General features: G+C 45.5%; 1 protein-coding gene across 4 annotated transcripts in view; it reads right to left on the bottom strand.

Annotated features, from left to right (window-relative positions):
* The window catches only part of ZSCAN20 (zinc finger and SCAN domain containing 20), a 32427-nt gene extending 18145 nt beyond the window's left edge, over positions 1 to 14282 (bottom strand). For 2 of the 4 annotated variants that reach the window (XM_043578668.1, XM_043578670.1), the window contains exons 1-4: positions 14176 to 14282; positions 5421 to 5941; positions 565 to 751; positions 37 to 113 (exon numbers count right to left, since the gene is read on the bottom strand). In XM_043578668.1, coding sequence (XP_043434603.1) covers positions 37 to 113; positions 565 to 751; positions 5421 to 5831 — 675 coding nt within the window. In that variant the 5' untranslated portion in view covers positions 5832 to 5941; positions 14176 to 14282. The other 2 variants (XM_043578669.1, XM_043578672.1) reach the window with 2 other exon arrangements.
* Between the last annotated feature and the right edge of the window lie 3503 nt (positions 14283 to 17785).

The raw sequence follows: 17785 nt of genomic DNA, 5'->3' as shown, positions 1-17785 counted from the left end.
GTAAGGACAGGAAGGAAGGGACAAACAGCAGCTTACCTGGGACTCAGCAGTCACCTCCCAATCTCCAACACTCCCCGTCTTTGGGAGAGTAGGGACTCGGGGAGTGAGGACAGCTGAGGAGAAGAAGAAGTCTCCTAAACCCAAGCTCTGGTTCCCAAGAAACCACCCCTCCCGGCTCCAGCTTTCCAGATGCCATGCTTGCATCAAGCTGGGACTGTCCTGGTATCCCGGGCAGATGTCCCCTTTTACTTCCATCCTAGAGTGTCTGGCTCCTAAGATGCCTCGAGAGATGGGCCGTGTGTAAGATGCCACCTCACACTCCTATGATCACCACGTGACCCCGGCCCTGGCCTGAACTGGCTGCATGACTCAGTGGGGCGCCAACAGCGCTGGGCGCTTCCTCTCCTTGCACAGCGCTTACCTGCCTTACTTCCCAGTGTGTCCACCAGACACCAATCCACCCCCTGTCTTGAATTCTGCACATCCCTACTCCCTGTGCACCCTTCCTTACCCCCTCTACCCCTCACGTCTCCTCCCGGACATTCCCTGATTCTTGGTACTCACCACTTTCTTTCAAGGGGTGTGGCACTATCTTGGTGTCTAGATGCTCGGGAAGGTCAGGGCATGAGTTCTTCACCCACTGCTTCTGGGACTGTCCCTCAGGCCAGTGATTCACTGGCTGCAGTGGACAGTGCTGAGATTCCTGCATTGCCTTTAAGGACCCAGTCTCTTCTGCACACAAGGCCAATTCCTACACAGACAGTCAAAATTCCCAATGGTCAGTTCAGTAAGACCAATTATGGTAGGGCAGGGAATGTTCTGTGGAGTACAGCTGTGGTCCAGAGGTTAACAGACTCTTTTTAAGATCCAAAGATGACTCAAAGTATGACAGCAAAGCCATGAGACTGACATTAGTCAACAGACCAGCGCTTATACCACCAAATGAGTAATGTTTTGTTCAACACAGGGAAGCTATACAAGCATCTCAATGAGGCTGCTACTGTTCCAAACATTTTTGAATCATAAAGAGATGAGTCATGTAAAGTTTTCATGACATTAAAAACTAATCTCTAAACATCAAAAATCGATTAATTTTTAAGTTATCAAAAAAAGATAAAAAGTTAACCAGGTATACATTAAACGACAAAAGGAAACATAAAAACAGATACACCAGTAACTGAATATAATTGCTCTAAATATTCCTGCTGAAAGGCAAGGAAAATTCAAAAAGAAAAAGGAGAGACAAACAACTACAAATGGAATTTTAAAATGCAATAAAAGTATTTGCTGCTTTAGAAAGTCTTATCTACTCTTCAAACAGAAGGAGAAGCAAAGAGAAGGCACTATAACTCGAAAGGAAAGTAGAAGTGGCTACTTAAATTCAAGGTAGAAGTTCAGGCGAACGAGTACTCAGAGATACAGGGCATGTATATAATAAAAGGGAATAACCAATTAAGAGAGGACAGTACCCACTCAGCATTACCAATCATAAAGCTCATTTCTTATCTGTCATTTGGTTCCAAATTGAGAGATGGAAGAGATGTTATTTCCTGGCCCTAAAACCCCAACAATGTAACCACCTCACTGCATTATAGAAACTTAAAAAAACGTGTTTCAATTTTTTCAAAAGGTAATTTTCAATGCTCACATGGTTCAAAAACAGAAAATATGAAGGTACATTTAGTGAAAATACCCCATCCCTACCCTGTCCCTGTCCCATCTGCCCAGGGTCTTCCTTCTCCCTACCCTTCCCCACAGGTGACTACTGTTCCACATCCTTTTGGTTCTTTCTACACAAGCATCTATGAATATAGACTCTTACTTCTTCCCTGTTTTACAAAAGGTAGCAATTATATACATTGCTCTGAGTCTTATTTTTGGACTCAAAATATTAACATCCACCTTCAGCAACTTAATGAGTTTGCCAAACTTCCAGAACTCCAAAAAACCTTTGGCTGGTGGGAAAACTCCAATCCTCACTCAAAGAGAGGGATGTTTATCCTTAAGATATAAAGGTATGGGCCCAGAGCATAAAAATCCATTCCAAGTGAGGCCATCCACCAATGTCTTGTGTGGCTCATAGGGAGCAAACCTGTGCTTATCCACATTCTACTGTGGTTATTTAAGGAAAAAAACAAATAAATCTCTTTGTTATAGTTACAATCTTACAATCTACAGAGCAACTGCAGGACTAGACTCCACAACAATCCTCACTCCCGGCTCTAGCTCCTCTAACTACTGCCACGCCTATGCAAAGGTTTTGATCCCGTAGATGGCAACTGTAGACAGAAAGAAGGAGATTCAAGTGACAAGGAGAAGGAAAAAACTGGTAGAATACTGGCTGGAGTCGGGATGAGTAAAGAATTCATCAAAAATGCCTGTGCACCACACAAAGCCTGCACATGGATGTTTATAGCAGTTCTACCCATAATTGCCAAAACTTGGAAGCATCCAAGATATCCTTCAGTAGGTAATAAACTGCAGTACATCTAGACAATGGAATGTTACTCAGCACTGAAAAGAAATGTGCTATCAAATCATGCAGACATATGGAGGGACTTTAAATGCATACTCCTAAGTGAAAGAAGTCATTCTGAAAAGGCTACATACATACTGTATGATTTCCGACTATATCACACTTTGGAAAAGGTGAAAGTATGAAGACAGCAAAAAGATCAATGGTTGCTAGGGGTTGGGGGAAGGGAAGGATAAATATGCGGAGCACAAAGGATTTTAGGGCAGTGAAACTATCTTGTATGAACTATAATGGTGAATACATGTTGTTATACATTTGTCAGAATCCACAGCATGTACAACACCAAGAGTGACACCTAATGTAAACTATGGACTTTGGGTGATAAGGACGTGTCGAGGTAAGTTCATCGATCATGATCAACGTGCCACTCTGGTGGGGAATGATGTGCGTGCATGGGGACTGGAGGTACAGGAGCAACCTCTGCACTTTCTACTCAGTTTTGCTGTTAACCTAAAACTGCTCTAAAAAATAAAGTCTGTTTTTTTAAAAAGTGCCTCTGCAGGGACACCTGGGTGGCTCAGCTGGTTAAGCATCCAACTGTGGCTCAGGTCATGATCTCACAGTTCATAGGTTCGAGCCCTGCGTCAGGTTCTGCACCGACAGTGTGGAGCCTGCTCAAGATTTTCTCTCTGCTCCTCCCCAACTCATGCTTTCTCTCTCTCTCAAAATAAACAAATAAACTTAAAAAATATATTTTAAAAAAATGCCTATGCACCTAATGGGGAGAGGGTTGCTGCAACAGGGTGACGACAGAGTCAGCAAGCCAAAACCCACCCAAGAGCACAGCTGAGAGGTCTCTTTAAGGAAAATATCTTGGAGGTCATTTAGCCCAGCAGCACTGCCTTTTCCAGGCGGTTCTCTCTGAGGAACGGAGTTAGCATACTTCATTCCATTAGTAAGACTTGGAAAAGTCTTCCTTGCAAAAAATGTAACTGAGTCAGGTACCTTGCAATGTAAGATCACAAGCATATATGTGGGGGCAGGGGAGCTCCTTTGCTACTTATCCATTTGTTTTGACATCTGTGAGCACTCAGGAGCAGGTAAAAAGTTAAAAAATAAAAATAAAAGTCACAGGAAAATAATACATAATGGAGCACATTCCATTACCTTATTATTTTTTTTTTTTTTTCAATTTTAGAAGCAATTCAACCTCTGCTCAGCTCACAAGGGTATAGTTTGAGAACTTCTGGTCTAGCCCAACCCTCTCATTTTACAGATAAAGAGTCATTAAGACCTTGATTTAAATCAATTCTCAATTAACTCAATTCTGGGTCTCAAGTTCATTTGTTTTTTCACTGCCACTTAAGCCAGATGGTTTCTTTAAAAGAAATAATACGGGAGGGTGGGTGGTATATTAGAATAAGGCACACTCTCTCATACTTAGTTCTATAACTTTAAATCATATGTTTTCTGTGTCTTCAATCAGTTTGTAAAAGAATCCAAAAAGCAGGGGCACGTGTGTGGCTCAGTCGATTAAGCATCCGACTTTAGATCAGGTCATGATCTCACGGTTCGTGAGTTCAAGCCCCACGTCCGGCTCTGTGCTGATGACAGTTTAGAGCCTGGAGCCTGCTTCCGATTCTGGGTCTCCCTCTCTTTCTGCCCCTCCCCCATCCATTCTCTCTCTCTCTCTCTCAAAAATAAATAAGCATTAAAAAATTAAAAAGAATCGAAAAAGCAAACCCACAGACGATAAACCTTTCTTCCCCCAATCTCACATCTGTACAGAGCTTCACCTTTTATGATGTACAGAAAACCCCTGCCATTTGCAAGGGATCTTCTCAATCTATAATTTCCCCCAACAATACATCATTAAATATAACATCACAAAAATTACTGACCGTGTAACAAGGGGAAGGAACAGGGGTATGTTGAGATGGAGGTTCTGGGTGGCTGGCTCAGCCCGCAGCCAGTTCAAGTATTTGCTCTACATATGCCAGCTCCAAAAGCAGGATTCAAAAGTCGTGCCCTAGAAAAACTATAAATGATATCATGGGCCTTCAGTCTCTTGCAAATTGTTGAAACTATGAGTGTTAAATCCACGATGCTTTCACTTCCCTTATCTTGGCTCTACCACTTAAGTTATATAAATCTACACGTCACTTACCTCTGAGTCTCTGTTTACCCACTTGAAAACCAGTGACATAACAGTACCTACCTCATCGGGCAGCTGTGCTGATTAGATGAGCAATACATACAGAAAGGTTAGAACGGTGTCTGACACACAGTGAGTGCTCAAGAAATGTCAGTTACTATCTCATTTGAGCCTCATGCCTCAGAGGTATTTTAATTCCCATGGCTTGCACATGAGGCATCTGTCGTGTACAGAAAGAACAATGAATTTGGAACCTCAGGATCTGGATTTAGGCTCTGGTTCGGAGTGACTGCGCTTTGTGAGCCACCTGACTTTTTGGGCCTTAGTTTAGTGTATACAATGAGGAGGATAATGCTACTTCTGTCTACCTACCTACCTTACTGCCTTAAGCACCCAAAGAGATCACGTATGTAAAAAGGCTTTGTCACGTGTGAAACACAATACAAATCAACTGCACCGTGAATATGGTCCTGAAAGGCAGTTTAGGCAGTGGTTCTGAATGTGTCAGCCTTCAGTGTCAACCTGCCTGAATTCACGTCCTGGCTCTACCGTCTAATGCCGTGTGACCTTGAGCCAACTACCTGTTTTTCTCTGCCTCAGTTTCCTCATTGGTAAAATCAGGATAACGGTATCCATCTCATTAAACAGGATTAGGTGGAAAGCACAGAAGACAGTGTCTGTTACACAGCAGTGCTCAATAAATATGTCAGTTGGTCGATGATAACAACAATTATTACTATTACTGTGGTTTTGGCAATGATTAATCTAGTCATAGCCCCGCCGCCTCACCCTCTGTCCCGCAGCCTGGACCTCTCGGTGCCAGTCCTCCACCAGGGCCACCGCCTCCTCACCACTCTCAGGGTGGCGCGCCTGCACCCAAGCCTGGACCTCCCTGGGTAGGATAGTCAGGAACTGCTCCAGCACCAGCAGCTCCAGGATCTGCTCTTTGAGGCGGATCTCTGGCCGCAGCCAGTGACAGCAGAGCGCCCAGAGCTGGCTGAAGGCCTCGTGGGGTCCGGCTGCATCCCTGTACCGGAACTGCCTGAAGCGCCGGCGGGAAGCCTCAGGGCCAGGGTCGAAGCCCTCCTCCCCAGGTTTGCTCTCTGGTCTCCATGAGTCCCCTTCCAGCTTTACAATAAGGAGTTCTTCGGGTTCCGGTCGGGGAGAGGCCTGGGCCCGGGCTTCCAGGGCCATGGCCATGGCCTGTTCCGGACACCTTGCTTCAGCTGGGCCGTCCTCGTTCAATGTCTTCCTGCATTTAAGGTGTGTACTTCCAGGGATTCCTGGGAGAGGTGATGCTCCCCAAGGCTCTGAAGGCAGAGGGACAAGGGACAACAGACAATGTGAGTAAGAGGACCCCGAACCTTCCACTGCCTTTGCACGGAGCAGGGCTGCTCAGACAGGAATAGGCACAAGCAGGAAGACAGACCACAACCTGGCCCCCAAGCTGGCAGCCAGCACACGCTGGAGGAGGACAGTACAGCACGAAATCCTCTGTGATGTGCTGAACGCCGTGTTCTGGCATCGAGGCCTTCACAATCTGGCCCCAGCATGCCTTCCTTCCTCTACACATGCCCAGTCTAACCCTTCCTCAAGTTGGGTTCCAAATGCCACCCCCCTCCACAGGGCCTTTCTCTCCGGACCTTCAGCTTTCCTTTAAGGGTGCTCCCCTTGCAAAACCCCTCTCACTCTACATTCCCTCTTGGCCAACCCATCCATTTGGCATTTTTCACCATCTTGAAACTGATGACTCCCAAAGCTCCAGCCAGGACCTGCCTCCAGACCCCAAATCCAATCATCTACAGGATATTTCCCACTTGACTGTCTATTAGGCACCTCAAACTCAGTGGGCCCCAAATTGAATTCATCATTTTCTCCTACAGACCCGTCCCTCTTCTGGAGCTCTCCATCCAGCCAAGGCACCACCTTCTATCAAGTTACCCATGCCAGGGGCACCTGGGTGGCTCAGTCGGTTAAGCATCCGACTTTGGCTCAGGTCATGATTTCATGGTCTGTGAGTTCAAGCCCCATGTCGGGCTCTGTGCAGACAGCTCAGAGCCTGGAGCCTGCTTCGGATTCTGTGTGTGTGTGTGTCTCTCTCTGCCCTTCCCCTGCTCATACTCTGTCTCTGTCTCTGTCTCTCTCTCTGTCTGTCTCAAAAATAAATAAACATTTAAAAATATTAAAAAAAAAAATTTACCCATGCCAGAAACCCAGGGATCATCTCCCACATCCAATTCATCACCAAGCTGTGCCTCCTGGCCTCCTAAGCATCTAGACCCCCAATGCTGCCACCTCAGGCCAGAGAGTCGCCATGCTTTTCATTGGATCAGCCTAACTCATGTCCCTGCCTTCTCTCCTCTCACCCCAACCCAGAGTTCTTCACACAACAACCAGACTAGCTCAAAATCTGACCAGGTCACTTCCTGCTGAACACCCTTGGATGACCTCCCACATCCTTCACAATCAAGTGTGAACCTTGCCCAAGTCTATACCTCATCTCTTTACCATATTCCACTGGTCAGGGCACTCCAGCCACACAGCTTGCTGCCCTTGGAACCCTCCCACATGCTGTGGACCATCTCCTTTAGGAAGTGTCCTCCCTTTCTTCACCTAGCTAGGTCTCAACTTCAATTGTACTCTTTCCAAGAAGCCCTCCCTGTGCCCTGAAACAAGATTCAATCCTTCCTATGCCACAAGCTTCCATGCCACCTACGTTTCTCTACCACAAACCTGATCATGCTCGATTATAATTATCTTACCCACTAGATCCTAAGCTGACCAGTACAGTGCTCAGCACACAGAGGCAGGGTAAACAATCAGCTCAGTCAGACAACAGTCAGCTCATGATGGTGATGTGTCATGAAGCAAGGGTTATAACTAATCCCCTTCTGCACACACTAGATTTTTAAATGACCTTCTAGATCATGTCAGAAGGAATTCTTTCCTCCTTTCTATTTCTATCTCTGTCACACTTGCCACTTTCTATGTTGTATTAGAGGGGAGTGTATGTGTGTGGCCCCAGAGAGATTATGGCCTCACTGAGGATGAGGAACATAGTTTACCCCTTCCCTCCTCCACCCCCACAACAAGCATGATGCTACACACAGAAGGCTCTCCGAAAACACTTATTGAGTGGACAACTGGGATTGCTTCTTTGACACAAGGAAGACTCTGACAACACTTGTGCTGGGTGATCTGGAAAAATGAGCTCTTTGTGTCATTCCCAACAAATCTAGATGACATAAAAGCACCCACTCAAAGGAAACTATCAGCTCCTTCCAAATGGGAATGACACAGCCAAATTGAGAGTGGAGAGGGGCTGGTATTTAGATTTTAGGCCATCTGACTGGACTCTCCAGGAACAAGGCAAGGGTGATGAAAAATAAAGACTTGTCCTAAAGACCTCTACATACTCAGGGAGGAACTACGAACACAACTCATGACCATCTAACAGCTTCCTGCTTGTCCCTCAGCTACCAGGTCAATGTCACCTCATCTGTTAAGAATTCCTTAACATGCCTTTGTCATGCCCTGACCCATCCCTGCTTTCCCAGAATCGCTTCTCCAGTCCTGTATTCCCAAAGCAATTGGCACATGCCTTTACTATAAAGTGGTATCCTACACTGTTGTAGTTACCTGTCCTTACCTCTGACCATTAAATTGTATTATTAGGGCCAGGACTCTATCTTACTCATTTCTGTATCCATAATGCCTGATAAATAGCAGGGCCATTGGAAGTGTTGTTGCCTTTAATTAAAATGGTAAATCCAGTATCTCGAAAGCCTATTGGACTATGGAAAGTCCATCATTTATATTAAGCTAAAGAATTAACTTTTCATGAAATTTCTTTTTTAGTCACAGCCTTAATCACGCACTAGTCCAAAAGCATTTGTGTCACTCTCTCACACAAGGACTAATTCAGTCATTTACAGAGTCCCACTGTGTACCTGCACTGTACTGGTATCTACACAGCCAACAGTAACTGGGAAAGACGGTTTGTACCTTCATGAAAGTTACTTTCTAATGAGCGAGCAAAGAAGTCTGTGCTCCTGCACAGAGAGACTAACACTACAACAAAATAGGCAATTAGTAGTCCCACCAGTCCCAAAGCCAAGAGCCACAGATAACAGGTATTTTCTTCTAGGAAGACTTGAAAGTTCAAGGGTTAGTTTCAAATACAAATCTGACATTTGCAAATGACATATCAGATAAAGGGCTAGTATCCAAAATCTATTAAGAACTTATCAAACTCAATACCCAAAAAACAAATAATCCAGTGAGGAAATGGGCAAAAGACATGAACAGACACTTTTCCAAAGAAGACATCCAGGGGCGCCTGGGTGGCGCAGTCGGTTAAGCGTCTGACTTCAGCCAGGTCACGATCTCACGGTCCGTGAGTTCAAGCCCCGCGTCGGGCTCTGGGCTGATGGCTCAGAGCCTGGAGCCTGTTTCCATTCTGTGTCTCCCTCTCTCTCTGCCCCTCCCCCGTTCATGCTCTGTCTCTCTCTGTCCCAAAAATAAATAAACGTTGAAAAAAAAATTAAGAAAATAAATAAATAAATAGGATCACAAATCATAAAAAAAAAAAAAAAAAGAAGACATCCAGATGGCTAAAGAACACATGAAAAGATGCTCAGCATCAATCATCATCAGGGAAATACAAATCAAAACCACAATGAGATACCACCTCACACCTGTCAGAATGGCTAACATTAACAACTCAGGCAACAACAGATGTTGGCAAGGATGCGAAGAAAGAGGAACTCTTTTGTATTGCCGGTGGGAATGTAAACTGGTGCAGCCACTCTAGAAAACAGTATGGAAGTTCCTAAAAAATTAAACACAGAACTACCCTATGATCCAACAATTGCAATACTAGGTATTTATCCAAAGGATACAAAAATGCTGATTCAAAGGGGCACATGCACCCCAATGTTTATAGCAGGACTATCAACAATAGCCAAAGTGCCCAAATGTCCATCGACTGATGAATGGATAAAGAAGATGTAGTATACATATACAAAGGAATATTACTCCATGATCAAAAAGAATGAAATCTTACCATTTGCAACAACATGGATAGAACTAGAGTGGATTATGCTAAGTGAAATAAGTCAGTCAGAGACAGGCAAATATCATGATTTCACTCGTATGTGGAATTCAGAAACAAAACAGATGAACATAGGGGAAGGGAAGCAAAAATAAGATAAAAACAGAGAGGTAGACAAACCATAAGAGACTCTTAAATACAGAGAACAAACTGAGGGTTGCTGGTGGGGTGTTGGATGGGGAGTATGGGCTAAATGGGTGATGGGCATTAAGGTGGGCACTTACTGAGATGAGCACTGAGTGTTATATGTAAGTAATAAATCACTGAATTCTATCTCTGAAATCATTACTACGCTATATGTTAACTTGGATATATATATATATATATATATATATATATATATATATATATAAAACAAATACAAATCTGAAAGCTTTTCCTGCTACTCTCTTAGATAGGAATTGCAGCCTATCCACAGAGGGAGATCAATACAGTCAGCAAATGGCAGGGTGACTTTACACAGAGCTGGGAGAAAGAAAGGACAAGGGCATCCCTCAGTCCTAAGATGACCAAGAATGTCAGGGCCACACCAGGATCAACAATCTCAAAGAGTACCCATCTCCTGAGTGCCCATGAGGTGCCAGGTCTGGTGCTACGTGCTCTAGATTCACAATCTCACTGAATCCTCCTGGCAAGCAAGTCAAGCGTCATTAGTGTGGAGTTGCACTACACTGATCTCTAACTTACGTGTATTAAACTGCATGCAAACACCAGAAAGAGAAAAAAAAAAGCACATAATTTAAATGGTGCAGCCAGTTCTGTTCGCTATGTGTCTATTCCAGAATAAGCAGGATTTTCTTGGTCCCCAGGTTGGTCTGAATTCCCTCAAGCCTCTCTCTCCAGAGTATGAACAGAGAATGCTTCATACAGCAGCGTCCCTAAACACAAGCCAACTCTTTCATCTGACATTCAAACAAGAAAACCCAGCTGCGCTGGTTAGCTTATTGAAAGAGAGCATGTTGGTTTCTAAATGGCTCCTTGCCAAAGGATTTTCAAGCTGACTGTGATTTTGGGCTAAATGAGATTTCCCAAAGTCAGAGTGCTAACTTTAGAATAGAATTCTCCTATAAAGTTGAGTCCACTATATCCTCAATTTACATATAGGGAATTGAGCTTCTGTGAAGGGACTCACTTAAGGTCACACAACTAGGAAGCAGCAGAGTTGGGACTAAGCCAAGATACGTTCTTTCCAGTCATTTTTCTTAACTGCACCACATAGATTCCTCTAGGTCTGCCAATCACCCAAACCCCTGTGAAGATGGGAGGAGAGTGGAAAGAACATTAAGGCAGGAGGGAGCTAATCAGGGTTCCAGTTCCACTCCTGCCATTATTAGCTGTGTGACCCTGGACAGGTCATGTGGACTCTGCAGCTGCCAATCAAGACTGAAGCTTACAGGAGCACCTGTGATGGCTCAGTTGGTTGAGCGTCTGACTTCAGCTCAGGTCATGATCCCACGGTTCGTGGGTTCAAGCCCCACTTCAGGCTCTGTGCTGACAAACTCAGAGCCTGGAGCTTTGGATTCTGTGTCTCCTCTCTCTGGCCCTTCCTCACTCGTGCTCTGGCTCTCTCTGTCTCTCAAAAATAAATAAATGTTAAAAAAAAATGTCAATAAAATAAATAAATAAAAGACTGCAGCTTACAGCTTGACCGTACTCAGCATTTGCCCCAGATTCCCCAATTAGTATGATGAGAATAGAGCAAAGGGGCAGGAAGACTCAAGTCAGTGGCTACAAATTTAAATGGCTACAGGGGCCAGGCAATGTAAATCGGTAAATGAGTGGAGTAGGGGCTGTGACGAACTACATAGCACCAGAGAGAACACTGGCCAAGTTCCCAGGCCACCTACTTTTTTCCAAGAGAAGCTAGAACTCTGGCTTTTTAAATATTGGCAACCAAATCAAAAATCGTTTCAAATACCAGGACTAAATAGTGGATGATGATAGGCTTCTGTCATCATGGGCTGTCGTCACTTTACCACCTTTCAAGCTAAATACTCTGAAAGAGCTCTTCCACCATCTAGGAAGACCTAGAAAGCGTACTGACTCCCCTAAGCAATGAGGGATAGGTATTGACTGGGTCAAGATCCCTTTACAAATACAGGGGAGAAGCTAAGGGGCCTCCTGGCTCCTGGGGTATTGAGTATGGATGTGGACTTAAAAGCCCACCCACTGAACAGTGGGATGGTAAGAGAGCTGCCCCAGTCCCATGGGAAAGGCCAAGACTGGTCTGTGACTTCCGAAGAAGAAACTAGGAGCCCCCAAACGCTAGCCAGTGTATTTGGCTGATGGTCCAGGCTACTGCTTAAACATTTAAGGGTTTAAACCAGGGAGAGCAAACAGGCTTCATGTAAAGCACCAACTTCAGTCACTGTGCTAAGGACAGAGTCGTTAGCATTGTCCATGTCAATATCTGAATCCCATGTCAACATGTGTTGCCACCAATTAGCTATGACCACCAGACACAAGAAGAAAAAGTGGTACCACACATTCTATGTATTTGCCATCCCCGGCTTAAACTCCCATTGGTATTGAATCAGCATCCAGCAAAGACAGCCCTGACAGGCACGAAAAGACTAAAGCCTCATGTCCTTGGAAATCCACTGGAAGAAGCAGTCTTTAAGACTGGCATAAAAGGGGCGCCTGGGTGGCTCAGCCGGTTGAGCGTCCAACTTCGGCTCAGGTCATCATCTCACAGCCTGTCAGTTTGAGCCCCACATCAGGCTCTGTGCCAACAGCTCAGAGCCTGGAGCCTGCTTCAGATTCTATGTCTCCTTCTCTCTCTGCCCCTCCCCTGCTCACACTCTGGCTCACTCGCTCTCTCTCTCTCTTAAAATAAACAAACATAAGGGGCGCCTGGGTGGCTCAGTCGGTTAAGCGTCCGACTTCAGCTCAGGTCACGATCTCGCGGTCCATGAGTTCGAGCCCCGCGTCGGGCTCTCGGCTGATGGCTCAGAGCCTGGAGCCTGCTTCGGATTCTGTGTCTCCCTCTCTCTCTGCCCCTCCCCCGTTCATGCTCTGTCTCTCTCTGTCTCAAAAATAAATAAACGTTAAAAAAAATTTTTTTTCAAAATAAACAAACATTAAAAAATTAAAAAAAAAAAACTGGTACAGCAAAGCTCACCCTGGATGGTCACTGTTCACACATTCATTAAGTATTTACCGATTTACATGATTTACATCAAGTATTTACTATCCTGGGCTGGGCAATGAAGAAATGGCGGTGACTCAGAAACTGTTCCTCTCCTGGATAAGCTTACAGTCTAGTGGAAGAGACCAAAAAAAAAAAAAAAAAAAAAAAAAAAGTCACAGATAATTATGATCAAAAGTGGTAAAAGAGGCCTGTGAGAACTGGGGTTGGGGGGGTGACTTAATCAGCTTAAGGTAAACTGAACAAAGTAACACTCAAGTTGGTTAGCTGGTTCTCCAAAGAATAGTTCTCTTGGCAGAGAACGGTCGGAAAAAGTGTACTCTAAGCAGAGAGAAGGGCATACATAACGGTGGAAAACCAAACAGCCTCCCCAAGAAACCAAAAAAAAAAAAAAAAAAAAAAAAATAGCATGGGGTGCACAAGATTCGGCTGCAGAGGGAGTTTATGAAAAGTCTGGACTATCCGGCTAAGGTGTTTGGACTTAATTCTACAGGTGATGAGAAAGAAGGTTTTTAAGCAGAAGGCACAATCAGATTTGTGGGTTAAATAGGTGACGCTGACTACAATGTGTTTTTCCAGTCTGGGGAGGTGAAAAGATGAAAGCCTTGTGCAAAAACCCTGACCAGAAAAGGGGCAGATTCAGGACACATAACAGAAACTGAAAGGTCTGAAGATCCCTGGACGTGGAAGAATCCAAGAGGAACCAGAGCGCTAAAGTGGACGAAGGTGCCATTCACTTCCATCGGGCAGAAGGGAAGCGGGTGCGGATTTGGGGCAGAACACGATAGCCAGTCCCACCTACTGGGTTCCAGAGGTCACAACCATTAGAGGAAGTGTAAGGGGATATCAGATTTGCTACGTCTGTCGAGGCGGGCGAGTAGAGACTGGAACACCATTTTTAAGGTCGGGCTTCAAGCTCCGGCCTTTTTCTCTTCATCTTGCCAGGGCCCAAGAACCCTCTATCCTTCCCTCTGTGGTTTCCAGACCCTTCTAGGACTCTGCTACCTCCAGAACCTCTCTCTGTCTCCTCACCTACATACCTTTCTAGAACCGTCTTCGCTCCCAGGGCCTTCTATCTCCCTCCTCATCCCCGACCCCTCTATGACCCTTCCCATCTCCGGACGCTCCATCCTCTGGCCGCCCCTCACCCTCACCCCCCGCCCGCCAAGAAAAGCTGCTTTCTCCCCTCTCACCTTCCCTGGCCCTCTAGGACACCACCACCTCCTAAGCTTCCAGCCCAGAGCCTGAGTCTCAGCTGCCCCCGCCCCACCACCCGGACTCACCCACCGAGACACCCACTTCACAACAGGGCGGAAGTGCTCCGGGGTTCGCGCAGGGAATGCTGGGACGCGGAGTCCGATCGGTGCCACCCGGGAAGGGAGCGTCTAAGACTGCAACTCCCAGAAGGCACCGCGCGAGCGCGAGCCTCCGTTGGCTGCCTTCCCGATATCCTCAGCCAATAAATGTGTCATCTGCTCCCGGTCTCGGGCACCGGAACAAATCGGAACAGGGTCTATTCGTGGGGGCGGAGCCTGTCTCAACCCTGGTCCTTTCCGCAGGTTCCGAGATCATGGCACCGCCCAGTGGGCGGGCCCTCAAGCTGAAAGCGAAGGGGTCTGCTGCCGGAAAGAGGCCAGAGCCTGTGGGCATCGGAGAGGTGAGAGCAGAATTAGGGACTAAGAGGGTCAACGGAGGTGACCAGACTGGTAGGCAGGAGAGAGTTGGACAATTGTACGTTCCATCTCCAGCTCACAGTAAAACTTAGATGACGGGGGGGGGGGGGGGGGGGGGGGGGGGGGGGCGCCTGGGTGACTCAGTAGGTTAAGCCACCCACTCTTGGTTTTGGCTCAGGTCATGATCTCACCGATTGGTGAGTTCTAGCCGGCATCTGGGCTCTGCGCAGAGAGTGCAGAGTCTGCTTGGGATTCTCTCTCCCCCCTCTCTCTCTGCCCCTACTCTGTTCGTGCTCTCTCTCTCTCTTAAAATAAAAAAAAATTTTTAATTAAAAAAAGTTTAAAAAAAAAAAGAGCTACATAACTTGGGATGGATGGTGAACCTCTGGTTCTTCTCCTGTAAAGTGAGGATAATAATAGCACTCGTTGGCTGGGTTTTTGTGAGGCTTCAATGAGATAATACACCTAAGACGATTAAATCAGGGCCTGGGTCCTAATAATACACAGTGAAATGTTAGCCATTATTATGTAAATCAGTTAGTACAGAGCTTGGCACTTCTGGGTGTTGGAAAAATGTTAATCATTATTTGAATAATAATAATCAGAATAATTTCAATATAAATGCAGTCGCTTTTTACCATTATGAATAGGTCGGGATATGAGCAGTCTAATAGGGGGGTTGAACATGTAGGGTTTTGTAGTCAGGCATGGATCCAAATCCCTACTTCCTAGCTGTGTGGCCTTGAATGAATTACTGCATCGCTTTATCACTTTTGTGTTTGGTTTTTGCATCTGTAAAATGTGAGTGATATAACAGAATCTACATTGTAGAGTGTTGTATAGATTAAACAAGATAATGCAGGTAAAGCATGGTCTCTGGAATCACACTACTTGTGTCTGAAACTTCTTTCAAATGCAGGATGTTGGCTTTGCCCCTCACTAGTTGTAAAACCTTGGGCAAATTACTTAACCTCTTTGTACCTCCGTTTCCTAATCTGTAAAGTGGGAATTATCATAATGGCATCTACTTAATAGGGTTTGTGAGAGGAATAAATGTAGAAAAGTTTATAAAGGACTTGGCACATTTCTGGCAGGAGGAGTTTAATCATTATTCTTATTTTTTACTAATGGGTATGAGACTTTAGGGAAAGTGACAGGACGTGGAATTTGGCACGTGGTCAGTACATGCTGGCTTCTGCTAAAATTAGGGGAACTCTAGATTTTAGTTTTAAAGGCGTAGTTTCTCACGTTCATGAAACATGTTCCAACTTATTCATAGTTAATAACTCGTATGATTGTGCTCAGTGAACATAACAGTGACCCATGCACCACTCCTTGCTATTGAAGTCTTACAACAGCCCCATGAGGCTGGTAGTATTACTTTCAATTTACAAGGAGGAAATGGTGGCTCACCCAGATGAAGTGACCTGCTCAAGATCACATAGTAAGTGTCAGGCCAGAATTTGAATCATTGGGCTGACCCCAGAGGTCTCTTCTGGGTCCCACGCTGCATAGGGAAAAGATCACAGGTGGAGTAGGGTGGAGGTTGAGTGGGGAGACAGTGTGTCAGACATTTGAGAGAGTGTCCGGATCTGAACTGGGAAAGTCAGATTTGCGGGGTGAAGGATGGCTGCTTCAGGATCATCTGTCTGGGAGAAGCCTGTGGTGAGGATGTAGAGAAAGAGAAAAACACCGTTCGGACACAAGAGGGCGCCCCTCACCCTAAATCCAGCCTGGAATTCTTTGATAGTTTCCCTTAGCTTTTTTTTTTTTTTTTTTTTTTTTTAATTAAAGCCTGGGATTTTACAGAAGAGGAAAACTAAGACCCTAAGAGGCCAAGTGCCCTGCATAGTGTCATATAGAAATAGTCCACAGAGACTGAGCCAGACCCCAGTTTTCTGCTTCCCCATCCACCAAGATTTTTTTCGGTCCACAGTTGTCTACAAGACCCCCTCTGGGCCAGCCCAGCCCTAGGCTCTAAAGATGCAGAGATAAATCAAACTGGTCCGTCTCCAGGGCCTGATCTCCAAACCTTCCAGATCCAGTTTCCTATTAGTAAATTGGTAATGCTTCCTATTAGTAAGATATTTTTGAATACACACTCTCAACGTGTTATTTACGTATAAGGATATGAATGTAGTACATATATAATTGCACAAAAAGCTAACTTTTATTGAACGTTTATAATGCATTACTAGGTCCTGCTCTCAGTGCTTTATACATATTCACTTAACAGTCACAAAATCTTCTGAGCAAGAGTCTAATACTATCCCATATTACAAAAGAGGAAACTGAGGTACAGAGGTTAAGTAACATAAAGCCATATAAAGCAGGCAGTCAAGCTTCAGAATAAAATGAGATCAAAGAATAGAAATATGTATGAGTTTTAACGTTTTGTTCTAAACCTCCATGAATCATCTCGGGCACCCCTCTTTGGAGACCAATGCTCGAGGGGCCCCCAGGCCTGTGTGGGCCAGTACAGTGTAACCAGTACTTTTGGAAAGGGAAGTGCAGGGGCTGATGGGAACCCACAGGCAGCAGCTTACCTAGGCTGGGAGGTCAGGAAAGGCTTCTGGAGAAAGTTGGTGGCTAAGCTGGATCTTAAAAGATCTGTAGTAGCTCCCCAGAGGAGAGAAATTGGGGGAAAGTGTGTTTCTGGGTGAAGGAGCAGTGCATGCAAAGGCCCAGAGGCAAGAGCACGTGGTGTTCCAGGAGCTCCAAATTGGAGCAAAAGCTCCAAATAGTTTGGCATGGCTAGACATGGAGTGCCAAGGGGGTGGGTTCTTCCTCCCAGTGTTGTTATGAGGCTCAAATAAGACCATAGGTATGACCACGCCTTCATGTTTTTACTGAGGGAACAGGCGATCAGTCTGCTGCCTCCTGGGCAGCATCCCAGCTTTTCGGTCCTCAGCTGCCAATTCCTCTATAACCCAGATGGCAAGAGGGGCCCCTCTGCCCCTTGAAGATCTGATTGAACTTGGCACAAACCCCCATTTCACAGTTGAGGACTGCTCCCGGCACTGCCTCCTCTCCCGCACCCTCCATGAATTTCCAACTTCACTTCCTCTGGGCTACAGTTTCCGTGACCCCAGCCCCTTCGCCTTCTGCCTCATGTGGGTTTCCATCGAAAACAGAAAGTCCAATTAAGCCAAGCATTTCACGGATTTAGTAAATTTACTCAGGATTTGGAGATCTTGAGATCACATCACATACCCCACGG

Source organism: Prionailurus bengalensis, chromosome C1 (genome assembly GCF_016509475.1).
Source record: "Prionailurus bengalensis isolate Pbe53 chromosome C1, Fcat_Pben_1.1_paternal_pri, whole genome shotgun sequence".
In the NCBI taxonomy this organism is placed as follows: Eukaryota; Metazoa; Chordata; class Mammalia; order Carnivora; family Felidae; genus Prionailurus; species Prionailurus bengalensis.
The sequence above is the reverse complement of the archived record's forward strand: the minus strand, read 5'-3'. Positions and strand labels throughout refer to the sequence as shown.